This window comes from Rhinopithecus roxellana, chromosome 7, assembly GCF_007565055.1.
Source record: "Rhinopithecus roxellana isolate Shanxi Qingling chromosome 7, ASM756505v1, whole genome shotgun sequence".
NCBI classification, from domain to species: domain Eukaryota; kingdom Metazoa; phylum Chordata; class Mammalia; order Primates; family Cercopithecidae; genus Rhinopithecus; species Rhinopithecus roxellana.
Genome location: NC_044555.1, coordinates 59544255 through 59562996, shown reverse-complemented (window position 1 = coordinate 59562996; position 18742 = coordinate 59544255). Strand labels below are relative to the sequence as shown.

Sequence of the window (18742 nt, the reverse complement as noted above, 5' to 3'; positions counted from 1 at the left end):
GAAAGGCATATATTGGTTTTGAAAAGACTATATACTACTTATCCACTAATATAACATGAGAACACTCTTTTATCCACAAGCCCACTGGTAATTATAATTATGGCAGTTTGATGGGTATAAAGTGCTATCTCATTGTTATTCTATTTCACATTTCCCTGTAGCATATTTTTGACCATTCAGATTTGTGGGTATATATAAACATATACACATGTGTATGTACACAATGGGCTGAATTGTGTTCCCCCATCCCATACTTATACCTTGCAGTCCTAAACCCCAGTACCTCAGCATGTGACTATACTTGGAGATAGTGTCTTTAAATAGGTAGTTAGTTAAAATAAGGTCATTACGGTGGGCCCTAGCCCAACATTACGGACATCTTTATTAGAAGAGGAGATTAGGACAAAGATATATAAAGGAGAGACCATGTGAGGACAAGGGAGAAAGCCATCTACAAGACAAGGAGAGAAGCCTCAGAAGAAACCAATGCTGCCCACATCCTGATCTCAAGCCTCCCGAGTTGTAAGACAATAGATATCTGCTGGTTAGGCCACCCAGTCTGCAGTACTTTGTTATGGCAGCATTAGAAGACTAATAAAATGTATGTATGTGTTTATATATGATTATATAATTATAGAGAAAATATGTCTTAAAATGTTACCTGGGCATGGAATGGTTGGTGAAAAGACATAATATAGAAGGAGATGGGGAATTAAAAGGGAGGGGAAACCAAGTAAACATTGAAAGGAAAAAATGGTGACTGGATTTTTAAAATATGGATTATATGATCACGTGTATTTGAGTAAAAATTATAATTTATAGGTAATACAATTGTTAAATGTATATGCACATACAATTCATTCATTATCTGGACATCACTTTGATTACATCAATTTTTCTTTATTCACCACCCATTGGACTTAAGTGCTGCTTTACTCACTGTGCATGATGTTGGAGGCTTGGAACTCTGGATCCTCAAGCTGCACTCCAACTGGATTGGGGAGAAAGCGTTGTATATTCTCTGTGAGGTACCAGCTTCGGTTCTCATCAAATACAGAAAACAGGATGACATTCCTCTTGTCTGACATTATCTGTTAATTACATATATTGAAAAGGGTAAAGAAATGCTGCTGATGTTGTCAGGTAGGAGCTAGCAGTCTATGATGAAAGCAATGGCATGCATGTGATATATGTAATCCGTTGGTTTAATTCCATTTCCTCTTAGGCATGTACCAGGACTTGGGAGTTGGGGGTGGGTGCTATAAGCAGTGAGTATATGCTTACAACAAATGTGTCCCCAGGACAAGAGGGTGACTGACCCACTGAACTTAGTTTTTTCTGCACCCAAGGACATATGCTGCTTGATTTTTTTGGTACAGTCTGTAGCCTTATTCTCTTCATGTTCAGATTAGAAGATTTAACTCCGTAAAGAATCAAGTGATTATTCAGTGCCTTTCTTAAGTTAGTTAAGTCAAATGAGATACTGACTTTCCTAAACTTCCATCTAGCAACTGACCTTCCACAAGGCTATAAAAAATTAAAAATAGAAAAACAGAAATCAAATAAGAAAGATAAGGTGAACCACAAAAATGTCAAACAACACTAATACCTTAAATTTTCTGTTTAAAACATTCAAATCTTTTTCGGAAGAGCAGTTTGTATATGAACCAGATTTATGAATTAGATTTATGAATTGCTAATTGGATCTGCTAAGATTTCATATGTAAACCTCACTAATACATATAAACTTTATTTTTTATAATCTATAGCTATATAAACCAAAATACTGAAGAGAGGAGATTGGAGAATATAGAATAATATTTCAGTTATCTTCCCAAAAGTGATGAAAAAACTAAAATTAGGAAAAATTGGTCAGGACAAGTACTTGGCAAAATTTATACTTCTCTGAGTTTATGTGCCACGTGTTTTATTGGCACCAAAGTTCATATACTTTACTCTCTAAACAAATGAAATGTTTTCAGACTAGTAGGGATCTTATGTATCATAAATATAATCAAATGGACACATAGTCAAGCCTCAGCAATATGGCAACGAGTTATTCTGGGGCCAAGCAATGAGTTTTTGTGAAGAACTAAGTTTTTCTTGTTCAGAAAATTTAGCTCTATTTTTTAAAGCAGTAGAAATGGTCCAAATTTTAGCCATATTTTGAAATATTTTATATCTTTCCTGATGTTTTGCCCAAAAGTATTTATTAAGCTTTTTTTTTTTTTTCTGAGACAGGGTGTTGCTTTGTCACCCAGGCTCACTGCAGCCTTGACCTCCTGGGCTCAAGCTATCTTCCCACCTCAGCCTCCTGAGTAGATAGGACTATAGGCACATGCCACCATGCCCAGCTAAATTTTTTTTCTGTAGAGACAAGGTCTTACTATTTTGCCCAGGATGGTCTCAAAATCCTGAGCTCAAGCAATTCTATCGCCTCGGCCTCCCAAAGTGCTGAGATTACAGGCGTGACCCACTGTACCTAGCCTATTAGGCTCTTACTAAGTGCCATACACTGTGCTACATGCTGCAGACATGTTAATTTTGAGGTGCTTTTGAATCACCCATAATGAGATGCCCATGGAAGAAATCTAGGCTGTAGATACAAATTTGTGGGTCATGTGAAAGTAGACATGTAAAATTGGGGAGGATCACCTAGAGAGAGCTAAATCCCAGACTAGGAAAAATCTAGGGCCTACATTCTATGGCCTATCCGTCCAGCAGGCATGTTTACTACACCAAACTCAAACTCAGTAAAAGCTAAGCTCATTTCTTTTACTGACCTATGTTGCAAACCATTATATTTTTTTCAGGTTATAAGGGGACATACACTGAGAATTCATGTGCATCTCACCTCATTTTTAGCTTCAAATCCAGCACTTGGAAAGGCAAGAACTTACCTGGTTTCCTCTTTGATCTACAGACTCTTTGTAGCAGATGAGGAGAGGGCCAATGAGTCCTGAAGCTAGATCTCTCTCCATATTAATGAAACTAGAGTAATAGCGGGTCAGGCACCGAGGATCTGATTTAGTTGGCCCATCTTCTACAGTCACTGTCCATTTATATTTGAATATTTCTCCTGGTAGAATTGGAAAATCCTTCAAATGTTTTACACCTATCCACAAGCAAACCCAGAAATAGCTCAATTAGAGTACAACAAGCCACATATCGGTAATCATGTTGTTGTTACAAGAGTTCTACAAATCTGTATGTACATATGAAGTTTCTCAGGAAGTGGAAGCTAAAGTCGTGCCTATTGTAATTTTAAGATTCACACAATTTTTCAGAAAAGTAAAAAAGCTATAATTGATTATCCAGTTGACTGTGAAAGTTTCAGGCCTGAATATATGTCAAAGAGCTTGGCACTGGAGTTTTAGGATACAGTTTCTGACTTCTGTGAGGAAAGGGAGCAAGAACTGAGATCTGCCCTCAGGGTAATGGGTCCTCAGGACAAGAACTAATTTTAGTAATTAAGTCTCATTCTGGGTATGTTTAATACCTGAAGATCTAATCTAAATCAAAATTTTAATTTTATATTCATTCTAAGCTCTTCCTCTCCTCACTAAGTTATGCCTGACCTATGGTTAGAGAACCCATAGAAAGGGAACGGTGTTGAGTTCAGGAGTTTGAGACCAGCCTGGTCAACATGGTGAAACCCCATCTCACTGAAAATACAAAAATTAGCCAGGTGTGGTGGCAGGCACTTGTAATCCCAGCTACTTGGGAGGCTGAGGCATGAGAATCGCTTGAACCCGGGAGACAGAGGTTGCAGTGAGCCGATATCACACCAATGCACTCCAGCCTGTGGGATAGAGTGAGACTCTGTCTCGAAAAAAAAAAAAAAAAAATGAAAGGGAATGGTGTAGTATGTTCTTTCAATATTTCTCAGCCTTCTCTTCCCTCTTCCAGGAGCTGGGGGTGAGGGAGGGTAGGTAATAAAAGAAAGGGCAAATAGACTCTTGTTTAACAGGTCCTCCTGCTCTATCTTTGACAACACTATTTGGTCATCAAAGTTCTCTGTGTGGGAGGTGCCCAAATGCTGGTCTTTTCATAGGACACACGTATGGTTTCTTTAGAGTTACCATGGGGACCTCAGCACTACATAGTTTCATGACATAAGAGATGTTTCTTTCAGCTATCCTTCTGCAACTGTCCTTTCCCCATCAGCCCTTCTTACTTCCAGTGATATATCTATTGGTTCTGCTATCCCTTTAGCCTGCCTAACTGCCTTCTTGGGCAGAGTATCTTCAAAAGGGATAAAGCCCAGCTACTTCAACAGTATTCACTTGTTACAGAAGAAACTCATGTCAAACAGCAGAAAGGTAAACTACTCCACTCTTGCCCTCTCTTCTTGCCCACTATTATGGGCATTACAGCCTTCAAAATTCTCCATGGAAAAAGCAGTTTACCAGTAACTGTATCCATGTATGCCTCCAAATTTCAGGATACACATTCAAAATCTCCCCAGTACTCTGTACTATGCCTTCTTCCATAAAGAAATGCAAATAAAGAATTCTTATCAGCAATAAGGAATATTAGAAAATAGGGGAAGGATTTTTTTTTTTTTTTTTTTTTTTGAGATGCAGTCTTGCTCTGTTGCCCAGGCTAGAGTGCAGTGGCGTGATCTTGGCTCACTGCAACCTTTACCTCCCAGTTTCAAGCAATTCTCCTGCCTCAGCCTCCTGAGTATCTGGGATTACAGGCACATGCCACAGTACCCGGCTAATTTTTTTTGTATTTTTAGTAGAGATGAGTTTTCACCATATTGGCCAGGCTGGTCTTGAACTCCTGACCTCAAGTGATCCGCCCGCCTCGGCCTCCCAAAGTGCTGGGATTACAGGCATGAGCCACCGCACCCAGCGGGAAAATTTTTATAACCAGTCTTTCTGCCCATGATGTGATACTGAAGGATTCAGAAAGTTCACCCTCTGTGTACCACATATTTAGAAGTTACTTGAGAATATATTTCCAGAAAAACAAAAGAAGAAATAAAAAAATAGAAATGTACAAGAGAAAAGAAGTTAATGCTATTAACTGCAAGAATGTCTTTAAAAAGAAAAAGATTTGGTTCCAGCACTTTGGGAGGCTAAGGCAAGCAGATTGCTCGAGCTCAGGAGTTCGAGACCAGCCTGGGCAACAAGGTAACATCCCATTTCTACAAAAAATTAAAAAAAAATTTAAAAAAATTAGCTGGGCATGGTCCCAGCTACTCAGGAGGCTGAGGTGGGAGGATAGCCTGAGCCTGGGAGGTGGAGGTTGCAGTGAGCCAAGATCGTGCCACTGTACTCCAGCCTGGGTGACAGAGCGAGACCCTCTCTCAAAAAATAAATAAATAAATAAAAGATTTGGATACCAAGCAATAAACAGAATGATTAAGAAGCTGAAGGGCCTAAGAAATAGGGTTGAAGAAGCATACATTTCTTTTCCTAATAAAAGAAAACAAAGTCTTACTTCAGGATACAGACACAAAAATTATAAGATCAATATGGTCCTAATATAAAAGCTAAAATTGAGCATGATATCAAACTACTGATGAGGAATAATGAAGGAGAATCTATTTGATCTTTTTATTTTTTAATTGACACATGATAATTGCACATATTTATGGGGTACAGAGTAATATTTCAATACATGTATACATGTGTAATGATTAAACCAGGGTAATTAGTACATACCCATCATCTTAAACATTTATCATCTCTTTGTGTTGGGAACATTCCAAATCCTCTCATCTAGCTATTTGAAAATATATGTCATTGTTGACTACAGTCACCCTACAGTGCTATAGAACATTAAGACTTACGCCTCCTATCTAGCTGGAATTTTGCATTCATTAACCAATGTCTCCCTATTTCCCCCTCCCCTTCCCCTCTTTAGCCTCTAGTAACCACTATTTTATCTCTACTTCTGTGAGATCAACTTTTTTCCTTCCACATATTATTTTATCTTAATAGTAAAATCACTTGAGCTGTAGAAAAGGGAGCAATCATAGCATATTACCTAGTTCTGCAGTTAACATTTATAAAAAACTTGCATACTAAAATAATAGAATGCTGTTTTTTAATTTTTTAAGCTTTAGAAAAAATATATAGACAAAGCAAAGAAGAGTTATTTCAAATTACGGTACAAAATGTAAATGTTATCAAGTTTAGTTTTGTAAAAGTAAAGGAATGGCTAGCAGCAGTGGAGAAAAGAAAGGTTTGGGGAAAGGAAAAGTGAGGGGTACAGTTTTTAATATCCTTAATTTATGAAGTATGGAGTCAAAAGATATTTTCCAATCATGATTGGAAAAATCCAATCATGGATTGAAAATATATTACTAAAAGTTGATGTTTAGTATATTTTTAAAGTTCTAATGATAGCCAATGGAACTGAAAACACTGATAAAACTGAAATAACTTGAATGGAAAGAAGCACAAAACAAAGTAACTATATAATGTCTAAAGTTGAAAAACAAAGAGTTAGCAGTATAAGTAACTTTTTAGAGATGTAGAGATAACCACCAAAAATCAAAACAGAAATTCTTAAAAATGGATGCCTCTAGGGAGGCAGTCCTTTTGCAGTTTTAAGCATACACATCTATTATTTTGATAAATATTCATCCAAAATTAAATAATAGAAAGAATACATATAACATCCAATCTACTAAAAGAAAAAATAAATCTTTAAACAACAAACAATACAGTAAATAAAAATTGGAGTTGTGAACTATTTAGAAATGAATATGTGAAGAACCCTGAAAATATCAAACTAGATACCAAAAGTGAGAGTGAAACCCTGTCGAGAGAGAGAGAGAGAGAGAGAGAGAGAGAGAGAGAGAGAGAGAGAGAGAGAGAGCAAGGAAGAGCAATAACATGGAAGCTGCAGCAAAGAATCCTGAAAATATCAAACTAGATACCCAAAGTGTGGAATACCACACTAGATACCAAAGGTGTGGAACGTAGCTGAAAACTGTACTCAGAAAAAAAATTTATCTTAAGTGCCGGAAGAATCAGCTTCAAGATTTTAGGGCATTTATAGTAGTTGCAGTGGAAAAGAGACAATCTAATTGGCTGTGCAATATTTGAACATCACCACTAGGTAATAGGAAAAACACATCAGGTGACTCTTCACTAATTTACATGAAACATCACCTGAGGATTCCTATAATTGATTTTTATAACTTTAGACTGGAGCTTGAGGTCCAGCCAACAGTTGGAGAAAGGACCAACATGATTTTAGTTGTTATTGATGATACTGATTTAATCTGTATCTACAGGTAAAAAAGAGCTGTAAATCGAGGGAATACTTACCTTTTGGTAATCTCCTTGAATACAAAGGACGGACATCAGTGATTCCGTGAGGGTAGATGTTATATGGTCTGCTTGCTTGATTCTTAAATATAATCTGAAAGTATAAGTGAGATCTAAGATCAAATCCTAAAACAACTAGGATCAAGAAGAAAACTGTGGTCTAACTCCAGATAAATAAAAGCAGCCTCTATCTACATTATAGTAATTTGAGGCTAGATAAAACTCAAAATATTTGGTCTTTTCATGAAATTGTCCCTTGGCATGCAGGGGGGATTGGTTCCAGGACCCCCGCAGATACCAAAATCTGTGATGCTCAAGTCTCTAATGTAAAATGATGTAGTATTTGCATATAACCTATGCACATCCTCTCATGTACTTTAACTCATGTCTAGATTTCTTATAGTACATAATATAATGTAAATGCTATGCAAATAGTTGTTATACTGTATTGTTTCTTTGTATTATTATTTATTGTTGTATTATTATCTTTTATTGTTTTGGGTTGTTTTTTGAATACTTTCAATTGATGGTTGTTTGAATATGAGACTAGAAACCCAATGATACTGAAAAATAAAAATAAAATCTTAAACATCCCCAAACAACTGAAGAGACCCCTTTCTCAACCGAGGAGACACCAGAGATGGCTTAAAAACTGAGTTTCTGACCATGATGGGATGGGAGATCAGGCATGCCTTGTTACATTCCCTCCCTCCCTAATTTGCTGTTAGACTTTCTTAACGGTTAAACATAAACCAGTCCTTTCTGAAGACGTGCTGGATTCCCCTCCCTTTGTGCAGTTTTGACACAACGACTGACCAGCATTCCTTCCTGATGACAGACCACTGACCATGGACTGGCTCTGGCCAGTTTACAGAGGCTGCCTCTGTGTCCTGTTTCATCTTTTGACATATACAGCCTAATTTTCATGCATCTAAATGTTAAGTCGCCACCCCAAAGTGAACATGGAATGTATGTAATATGCATGTTTGCATGTGCCCCATCATAAATATTCACAGCTCTTCCTGGAACCTGTTAAATATGTATACTTAGCCAACTCATTCAGCATAAATCCCTAACTCATCCTTCCTTCTTCAAAGTGCTTGCTTCCAGTTGCTGCCAGAGGCTACACTTCCCAGCCTGGAACCCTTTCCACTCCAAATTTACCAACTTATGATTCTTCAGTTGACAATGTGGAGGGCTGACAGTACTTAGGTTTCTCTCTAAAGGCCCCTTTCCATTTCTTTAAAAATTGTTTCAATTGCTTCAGGAAGTGTTCTCTGCACCTTCTCACACTAATTGAAATTTGGATGTCTGCTGAGGACACTGCTTCCTTTCAGCCTTTTTCACTATTTGGGCATTAAATTCACTGATAATAGAGAAAGAGACAGTGTTTCAGGAGATAAAATCTTCAGTGAATGAGCAGGCATGACCAAGAGGACAGTTGATTACAGTATTAAGCAAGGGTGGCAGGTGGTATTGCCTGATTGCACCAGCTTTAAAAGAAAACAAAGGCCTACATGCAGTGGCTTGTGCCAGTACTTTGGGAGGCTAAGGCAGGAGGATCGTTTGAGCCCAGGATTTCAAGACCAACCTGGGTAACATAGTGAGACCTCATCTCTACAAAAAATTTAAAAATTAGCTGGGCATGGTGGTGCATGCCTGTAGTCCCAGCTACTTGGGAGGCTGAGGTGGGAGGATCACTTGAGCCCAGGAAGTCGAGGCTGCAGTAGTGAGCTGTGATCACACCACAGCACTCCAGCCTGGGGGGCAGAATGAGACCCTATCGAGAGACAGAGAGAGAGAGAGAGAGAGGAAGAGCAATAACATGGAAGCTGCAGTGAAGAACCCTTAAAATATCAATCCCACCTCCAGATCTGAGGTGTGTGATATGAGGATAAAAATACAACTTCTACTTCTGCTCTTATCTTAAAACCCAGTCATTTGGTAAGCCCATGAAGCAGCCGATTCCTTACCTGCATCTAAGCAGCAGAATGATACTTCAAATAACAGCAGTTTTGTTTCTTTCCAATATTAAAATGCTTTTTTTCCATTTATTTCGCCCTAAGAATACTCACTAGGATTTCCAATATAATATTAAGTAGAGATGGTGATATCTGTCACCTGTGTCTTGTCCTAATCTTAAACAGAAGGATTTCTGACTGTCACCACCAAGTACAATGGTTACAAGTTTGTTGCAGATCTTTCTCAGGATAATGATAATTATTTCCTTGTAATCCCAATTTCCTGTGAGTTTTTATTATGAATGGATGTTGAATTTTGACAAATGCTTTTTCTGAAGCTATTGGAATTATCAAATTATATTTTTCCTTTTATGTGTTAATATGGTAGATTGCCATATTTGATTTTCTAATGTTAATCTAGTACTCCTGGGATAAGTCAACTTCATAATATGTATTATCTTTTTAATATATTGCTGTATTAGGTTTATAAAATTTTGTTTAGGATTTTTTGAACCCATGTTTATAATGAAATTGGTCTGTAATTTTTAATTTTCCTTTCTCATGGTAACACAGTCCAGTTTATAACCAAATGCTATGCTAGCCTAATAAAAAATAATTGATCTTTCATTTTTTATACTCTACATTTTAAATTTTAATATAAAGTTATTTATTTATTGAATATTGATATAAATTGCCAATAAAATGGCAATTCTTGCTAGGTTGATATTTTCTTTTAACTCATGAAAGATATGATTTCATTGTCTTCTTACTTTCTTTTTTGCTCTAGGGAAGTAAGCTATCAGTCTATGTGGCAATTTAAAACATGATCTGCCATTCTTTGGCCCTTCTCTCATCAAGAAGTAGACCAAATTTTCCTTCTTCTTGATTCGAGGTGGGTTTTGGCTGCTTTCAACTAACAGATTATAGCATAAAGTGCTGTGTGACTTCTGATGCTGACTGCAAAAAGTGAGGCATTTTCTGCTTTGTTAACTAGAATACACAGTTAGAGCCTTGAGTCACCATATAAGAAGTCCCACTACCCTGAGGCTGCCACAGTGTGAAGAAGCCAAGCAACACGGACAGACAACATGTAGGTGTTCTGGTTGGTAGTTCTAATTGTCAAGTCATTGCTATTCAGGTACCAGATATATGAGTGAAGCTGTCTTGGTCCCTCGAGATCCACTGATCAACATCAAGTGACCTTGGTCAATGATAAATAACTGCCCAGCTGAGCCTGAACTCCTGACACAAATAATCTATAAGAATAATAAAACAGCTCTTGTTTTAACCATTAAATGTAGAGGTAATTAAGCATACTACATTAATAATCATAACAGTTTAATTATCATTTCTTTGAATATAGTCTGCTTTTTGTCTGATTATTTGTCCACTTAAAAATGTTTATTGAAGAATAATTTATATGCTGTAAAATTCACACATTATAAGTATACAATTAAATGGTTTTTAGTAAATGTATGGAGTTGTGCAATCATTGCCACAATCCAGAATTAGAATATTTCCATTACCCCAGAAAGATTCTGCATGCTGGGTTGCAGGCATTCCCTGCTTCCACTCCCAGTCCCTGGCAATCACTGAAGAGATTTCTGCTGTATAAATTGGTCTTTTCTGTATATTTTATATAAGTTAAATCATGCAATATGTAAGTCTTTTGTCTGACTTCTTTAACTTACAATGTTTTGAGTTTCATCTATATTTATCGTGTATAATTAGTTCTTTTCTTTTAATTGTTGAATAGAATTCCAATTATATGGATATACCACATTTTATTTATCCATTCACCATTTGGTGAATGTTTGAATGGTTTTCAGTGTGGGGCTATTATTACTAGTGGGACTATGAACATGTGCATACAAGTCTTTGTGGGTACCTATGTTTCCATTTCCCTTAGGTATATCTCTAGGAGTGGAAGTGCCAGGTCATGTAATAACTCCATTTTGAACATTTTGAGGAATGGCCAAGCTGTTTTCCAAAGTGGCTTCACTATTTTGCATTCCCTTCATAAATTGATGAGGGCTACAATTTCTCCATGTCCTCACCAACACTTAACATCTGTCTTCTTGATTATACTTATTCTAGTGGTCGTGAAGTGGTATTGCACTGGGGTTTGAATTTTCATTTCCCTGACATGCAGCATTTTTTCAGCTGCTTATTGGACACTTTGTATATAACCTTTGGAGAAATGTCTGTATAAACCCTTTGCTCATTTTTCATTTGGGTCATTTGCCTATTTATTATTGAGTTGAAAGAGTCCTTTATATATTTTGAATACTACATCCTTATCAGATAAAAAATTTGCAAGCATTTTCTCCAGTTCTATGCATTGTCTTTGCATTTTCTGGGCATCCTTTGAAGCACAAAAGTTTTTGAGTATGATGAACCACAATTATCTATGTTTTTCTTTTGTTGCTTGTTGGTTTTGGTGTCATAGCCAATAAACCATTGTCTAATTCAGGATCACAAAGATTTATTCTGTTATTTTCTTATAATTTTATAGTTTTAGCTCTTACATTTTATCTTTGATCCATTTTGAGTTAATGTTTAAGTGTAGGATTCAGCAAGGTATCCAGAGCATAACCTGAATAAATCAAAGAATGAGGTAGATCTTTACATGTTGACATGAAATGATATCCAAAATATATTGTTACTTTTTATTATTATTATTATTTTTAGACAGAGTCTTGCTCTGTTGCCCAGGGTGGAGTGCAGTGGTGTGATCTCAGCTCACTGCAACCTCCGCCTCCCAGATTCAAGCGATTCTCCTGCCTCAGCCTCCAGAGTAGCTGGGACTACAGGCATGCACCACCATGCCCGGCTAATTCAAAATATATTGTTACTTTTTAAAAATCAAGGTACAGACTAATTTACACTGCTCTTGTTTTTGTGTGAAACACACTCACACGCACACACACACACATACACACACACATACACACATACATTCATACATGTATGCACTATTTCTGGAGGGGAGTATACAAACCCACTCCCTTGCTGTGGAGCAATGACTGTCTGTCAGACTATGGGTTTGGAAGTTCAAGAGGGAGGAAAATTTACATTTTATTGTATACTCTTGTTTACCCATTTTTAAATTAGCCAGTAAAAGTAACTCAAAATACACACCTATAAGTATGTACAATTATTGTGTCATTATGCATTTTTAAAATTAATGAATAAAAATAAAAGTATACAATCTTCAAAAAAATCAATAAAAGAAAAATATGTAAACAAAATTTATGAAGAAAAATTGTACAATAGCTAATAAAAATTTTGAAGAAGTACAATGAAAGAAGGTGTCATATAGATATCAAACATATTACAAAGTTGAAGTCATTAAAACAGTGTGGCAACAGATTAGTTAAGGAGAATTAAAAATCCAAGATTTTAGCAATTTAGTATATGATAAAGAAGACATTTTCAAATTAATGAAAAAAGGATTGGTTATGTGAGCTGCCATTTGGGAAAATTTCTATTTGAATTATGCACTATATCCAAAAGTTACTTCCAGGGCAATTAGATTGTTCACTGTAAAAATAAAGCTATACAAGTAAGAGAATAAAATAGAGACTATTTTTATAATTTCTTGGAGCTGGCAAAGATATTCTCAGGCAGAAAACAAAAGTGAAAAAGATCCAGAGAAAGTTAAATGAAAAGACTGATAAAAGATAGGAGGTTTTGACAATATAAAGATCAAAAATCTTTGAAGGACAAAAAAATATCGTAAAGGAGTGACAAAAAGTACAAGTGACAATGTGAGGAAACCATTTGAAAGATAAATAACAGTGTGTCAATATCCATAATCTATCAAGGCCTTTTACAAATACATAAGCAAAAGACGACTACCCAAATAGAAAACTGGACAAAATTTACAAGCAGGCAATTCACAGAGGGAATTATACAAATAGCCAACAAACATGAAACAATATGCAATTTGACTACTAGCCAGGGAAATGCAAATGAAGACAACATATAAACATTTTGCTCATCAAATTGAAAACTTTTTCCGAAGGTTTATAATATATGTTGTTGGCAATGGTGTGGGGAAAAGGGCAGTCAGATACTTATGGTAGGGGATATAAATTGGTACAAAATTGCTGAAAGTCAGTTTGGCAGTATCTAAAAAAACTCCACATCTAAAAACCAGTGCTGTTCATGACATTCTTGAGCAACTGAATTTATGCAACCAACGACCTATCTTCAAATTTCTTGTGAAGAAAATAAACCCTTATTTATTTAAACCACTGTCCATTGAGTATTCTGTTACTTACACCATACTCATTCTTAATATCCTAGATCAGGGGCAAGCAAGCATTTTTTGGAAAAGGCTGGATAGTAAATACTCTAAAATTGTGAGCCCTATTTAGCCTCTGTCACATATTCTCTTCCTCCTCCACCTTCTCCTCCCCTTCCTCCCATGCTCATTTTTTCTTTTCTTTGCAATATTTCAAAAATGTAAAATCTCATCTAAGCTCATAGACTATTCAAAAGCAGACCACAAGCCAAATTTGGTTCATAGGCCATAGTCTGCTGACTCCTATACGATATAATTAATGGGGAAAGATCTGGAAGGATATGTATCAAAGTCTACGCAGTATTTCAAAGGAGTGTCGAGTTTAATAGGTGACATTAGATTTTATTCTATATACTCATATTTCAAATACGTGCAATCAGCTATTATTTGTGTAACATTTATAGCTTTTAAAAGATCATGTCCATTGGAGACAAGGCTGAATTATGAAGTATTTTAGAAACTCAAAACTCTCCAGACTTTTTCTTCTTACCAGACCTTAAATCTTTTCCTCAACTTACCAACAGTGTGTCTCCAACTTCCCCATAAAGTAAAGGTCCCAAGATTCCTGATTCATACTGAATAGCTTCACGAGTCTTAAAGGTTTCATCTGTGTATGCCATAAATCGGACTTTTTTGTACTTCCTACCAATCCGCTGAGAGCCATTGTTCAAATACTGACTTTTATAACTTCTGTATAAGAGAAAAAAAAGATGCGAGGTTGGGAAGAAAAACTCTAGGTAGGCTCAAATCCAACTCTAAAACAGCTTATATGATTCAATCAAGGCAAGGAGTGAGAAAAATACAAGCTTCTCTGATGCTCTGCTATGTTAGTTTCCAAATGCAGACCTAATACCATAAAAACCCTAGAAGAAAACCTAGGTAATACCATTCAGGACATAGGCATGGGCAAGGACTTCATGTCTAAAACACCAAAAGCAACGGCAAAAAAAGCCAAAATTGACAAATGGGATCTAATTAAACTAAAGAGCTTCTGCACATCCAAAGAAACTACCATCAGAGTGAACAGGCAACCTACAGAATGGGAGAAAATTGTTGCAATCTATCCATCTGACAAAGGGCTAATATCCAGAATCTACAAGGAACTCAAACAAATTTACAAGAAAATAACAAACAACCCCATCAAAAAGTGGGCAAAGGATATGAACAGACATTTCTCAAAAGAAGACATTTATGCAGCCAACAGACACATGAAAAAATGTTCGTCATCACTGGCCATCAGAGAAATGCAAATCAAAACCACAATGAGATACCATCTCACACCAGTTAGAATGGCAATCATTAAAAAGTCAGGAAACAACAGGTGCTGGAGAGGATGTGGAGAAATAGGAAGATTTTTACACTGTTGGTGGGATTGTAAACTAGTTCAACCATTATGGAAAACAGTATGGCGATTCCTCAAGGATCTAGATCTAGAAGTACCATATGACCCAGCCATCCCATTACTGGGTATATATCCAAAGGATTATAAATCATGCTGCTATAAAGACACATGCACACGTATGTTCACTGCGGCACTATTCACAATAGCAAAGACTTGGAATCAACCCAAATGTCCATCAGTGACAGACTGGATTAAGAAAATGTGGCACATACACACCATGGAATACTATGCAGCCATAAAAAAGGATGAGTTTGTGTCCTTTGTAGGGACATGGATGCAACTGGAAACCATCATTCTCAGCAAACTATTGCAAGAACAGAAAACCAAACACCGCATGTTCTCACTCATAGGCGGGAACTGAACAATGAGATCACTTGGACTAGGGAAGGAGAACATCACACACCGGGGCCTATTATGGGGAGGGGGGAGGGACTGCACTGGGAGTTATACCTGATGTAAATGACGAGTTGATGGGTGCTGATGAGTTGATGGGTGCAGCACACCAACATGGCACAAGTATACATATGTAACAAACCTGCACGTTGTGCACATGTACTCTAGAACTTAAAGTATAATAAAAAAAAATACTCTTGCCATTTGATTCCATACCCGTACCTAACCTTAAACATGGCTTCAGGATTTGTTGGTTTGAATAACTGGTAAGAACTTTTTGAGTATGGGGAAGAGAGAGTACCAATAGTCAAAAAGTGCTTACCTGTCATCAGGGGCGAGGACTGAGGGAGCATAGTCCCAGACCTCCTCTTCAGCAGCAATGTAATGTACCCAAGTTTTAGGATGCTTCTTGGCAACTGAGCGAATTTGGACAAAGGAAGGAGAGTTGTCATCATCAAACCTGACCACATCCATTTCAGAATCAGCAAGATCATCATCATAGTCTTCCGCTTCTTCATTATTTTTCATTCGTAGTTGGGGTTCCTCTGGGCAACTGTCTACTTTGACATAAGCTTCCATGCCATCTGGAGTCAGACAAACCAAACAATGTCAGAGTGTCCCGCTGTATTAGGCTGTTCTTGCATTGCTATAAAGAAATACCAGAGACTGGGTAATTTATAAAGAAGAGATTGAATTGGCTCATAGTTCTGCAGGCTATATGGGAAGCATGGTGCTGGCATCTGCTTGACTTCAGGGAGGTCTCAGGAAGCTTACAATCATGGGGGTAGGTGAAGGGGGAGGAGACATGTCACATGGTGAAAGCAGGAGCAAGACAGAGAGTGCAAGTTGTCACACATTTCTGAATGACCAAATATCATGAGAACTCACTATCATGAAGACAGCATCAAGCCATGAGGGATTCACCCCCATGATCCAAACATCTGCCACCAGACCCCACCTCCAGCACTGGAAATTACAATTCAACACGAGATTTCAGTGAAGACAAATATCCAAACTATATCACTTACCTTAATTTTCAGGACTCTTTCTCTCTTATTAGGCCTTCCAGGCTCTCCCCTAAGCACCCCCCTTTCCATATCACTTTCCCTTCTTGCCACTTTCCTATATACACTTATCTCTACATGAATTATCTGGTACTTGCTTGTTTCTTCCTCTGGTCTTTGCACTCACCATTTCCCTTCTGCCTGACCCTTCTCTATATATGTTTTACCTCCTTTTCAAAAGTTATTCATTTGCTCTTATATATGTATTACTATTTCCCTTCTGGAACTGGTTTTGAGCCTATCATTCCCCTACAGCCAAATGATAAACAAAGAGACTTGAAGAACTGCATATTTTCAGCATTTCGAAGCCTAGACCAGACCAGCTCCCCATCCCCATAGTCACCTAATGATTTCTATATTTACCCTATTGGATTATAATACAAATCATTGATTTAATAACAGCTTATTGGGAAAAATGTTAGTGTAGATATAAACTTTAAGACATGTTCCAAGTTCATAAAAACATGACAAGATACAACTTAAAATCAAGGAGATATGTATTTTAAGAGCATGTCTGCCTGTGACTAGTTGTAAACCCTATAGCAAATCTATTCAACATTCTCAGTCTCATCTTTATGGTTTATGAAATGGACAATAATAATTCCTGCTGTATTTATAACACAGGGCAATTTTGAAGATCAAATACTTCTAAGAAGGGAGACCCGTTTACTTGATTACGAGGAACAGGGCAGGTTTTAGGAGCAGCAAACAACTAGTCTGAGGTTCATGTAGCCTTAAACATAATTCAGTCTGCATCTAAAAACGAAGTGTTTTGTCTGAGGTTCAATAAGATAAAGCATTATTTTTCTGAAAAATAAAGATTAAAATCAGTGGATAGAATCTGTGAAAGTAAAAAAACAAAACAAAAAATAAACTGTTAAACTGAATCAGGCTCCAACTGGACAATGATTGATTGACAATGATCATATACAAGTAAATGACCTATTCCTCTGTGCCTGCAAGAATTTTGTTTGTGCATCAACTTCCTGTTACTCATTCAGTATGACACTTTTTGTCCACTAAGGTCTTGTCAAAATTCCATAAATATTATGTGATGGATGGGGAAAAGAGATTTCTATTCTTAATCACTACAGAGGACTATAAACAAGGTCACTAATAGAACATAAGGAGGAAAATGGTGGATACATGGCAAGATCAAATCTCTTTTCTAAGTCAACCAAGGAACCTGAGGAGAACATTAATATGAGAGTACTAGGAAGAAAGAAATGCTGTTAAATATAAAAGATTAGGCCTCTCTGACATTTTTCTCCAACAGCTCTTGCTATGGTTTGAATGTCTGTCCCCTCCAAAACTCACATTGAAATTTAATTATCATTGTGATGGTGTTGAGAAGTGAACATATAAAGGTGTTTAGGTCACAAGGGTTCCACCCTCATGAATGGACTAATGCAGTTATCTGGGGAAAGGGTTCATGGGAGTGGATTCATTATCACAGGAGTGAGTTCACCCTCCTTTTGCTCTCTCTCTCTCTCACCCTTTCTTTGCCCTTTTGTCATGTAATGCCTTCCACCATGTCAAGACGCAGCAAGAAGGCCTTTGCTAGTTGCTGGCAACTTGATATTGGACCTCCCAGCCCCCAGAACTGTGAGCCAATAAGTTTCTGTCCATTATAAATTACTCATTCTGTGGTATTCTGTTATTGCAGCACAAACTGACTAAGCCTTCAATGGCCACAAGAAGGGTAGAGAAAGAGGGTTATTAGATTGATCCAAGATTAAGAGTTAGCAGAATAAATACAAAAGTAAGGAAAATTGGGGTGAAATGATGATGCAATATGAATTTGCACAACTAGCAGTTACAAATAAAGTTACATTAACAATAATTTAAAACTGTAATTACCATCATCCTAATTTGCTTACACAGAACCTTTGACCCTTTGCAAAGTTCCCACCAAATAGTCCTTGAAAACCTCATGTGGTGCTTCACATATGCTGACCAGCTTTCAATCCCATGTTAATTGTCCTAAAATTCACTAGCTCCTGACCTGCCCTCAGTATATACTGCCAGGTATCTACAGAGTGCCTCTAGCTGTCTGGTGTGTGAAGTCAAGCTTGCTCTACAATAGCCCGTCATATTTGCTATTTACTGCTCTGGGCATTACTACTGATATACTGAAGCCCTTACAGTTGCAACCTGGGCAACGCCTTTTTTCCATTTCCCTAGATTTCTCAAAAAAAAAAAAAAAAAAATCTCTTCAGCTACAACCTGCAGTTCCTCTCTCAATATTGGAGCATAGTTAATGGGATAAGGCTGAGAAACCAAGGGCATACTATTCTCCTCATTTTCCCATCTCAGTCATC

At 37.1% G+C, this 18742-nt stretch overlaps 1 protein-coding gene across 6 annotated transcripts in view; it reads right to left on the bottom strand.

The window, feature by feature from the left end:
* F8 (coagulation factor VIII) overlaps positions 1 to 18742 on the bottom strand; it is a 224087-nt gene that overhangs the window by 124547 nt on the left and 80798 nt on the right. For all 6 annotated transcript variants that reach the window (XR_004058312.1, XR_004058313.1, XM_010352837.2 and 3 more), the window contains exons 8-12: positions 15680 to 15941; positions 14081 to 14252; positions 7293 to 7386; positions 2901 to 3115; positions 941 to 1091 (exon numbers count right to left, since the gene is read on the bottom strand). Coding sequence is in view for 4 of the 6 variants with exons in the window: in XM_010352837.2 (XP_010351139.1) it covers positions 941 to 1091; positions 2901 to 3115; positions 7293 to 7386; positions 14081 to 14252; positions 15680 to 15941 (894 nt within the window). In the remaining 2 variants the exon portion in view is untranslated. The remainder of the gene's footprint in view (positions 1 to 940; positions 1092 to 2900; positions 3116 to 7292; positions 7387 to 14080; positions 14253 to 15679; positions 15942 to 18742) is intronic.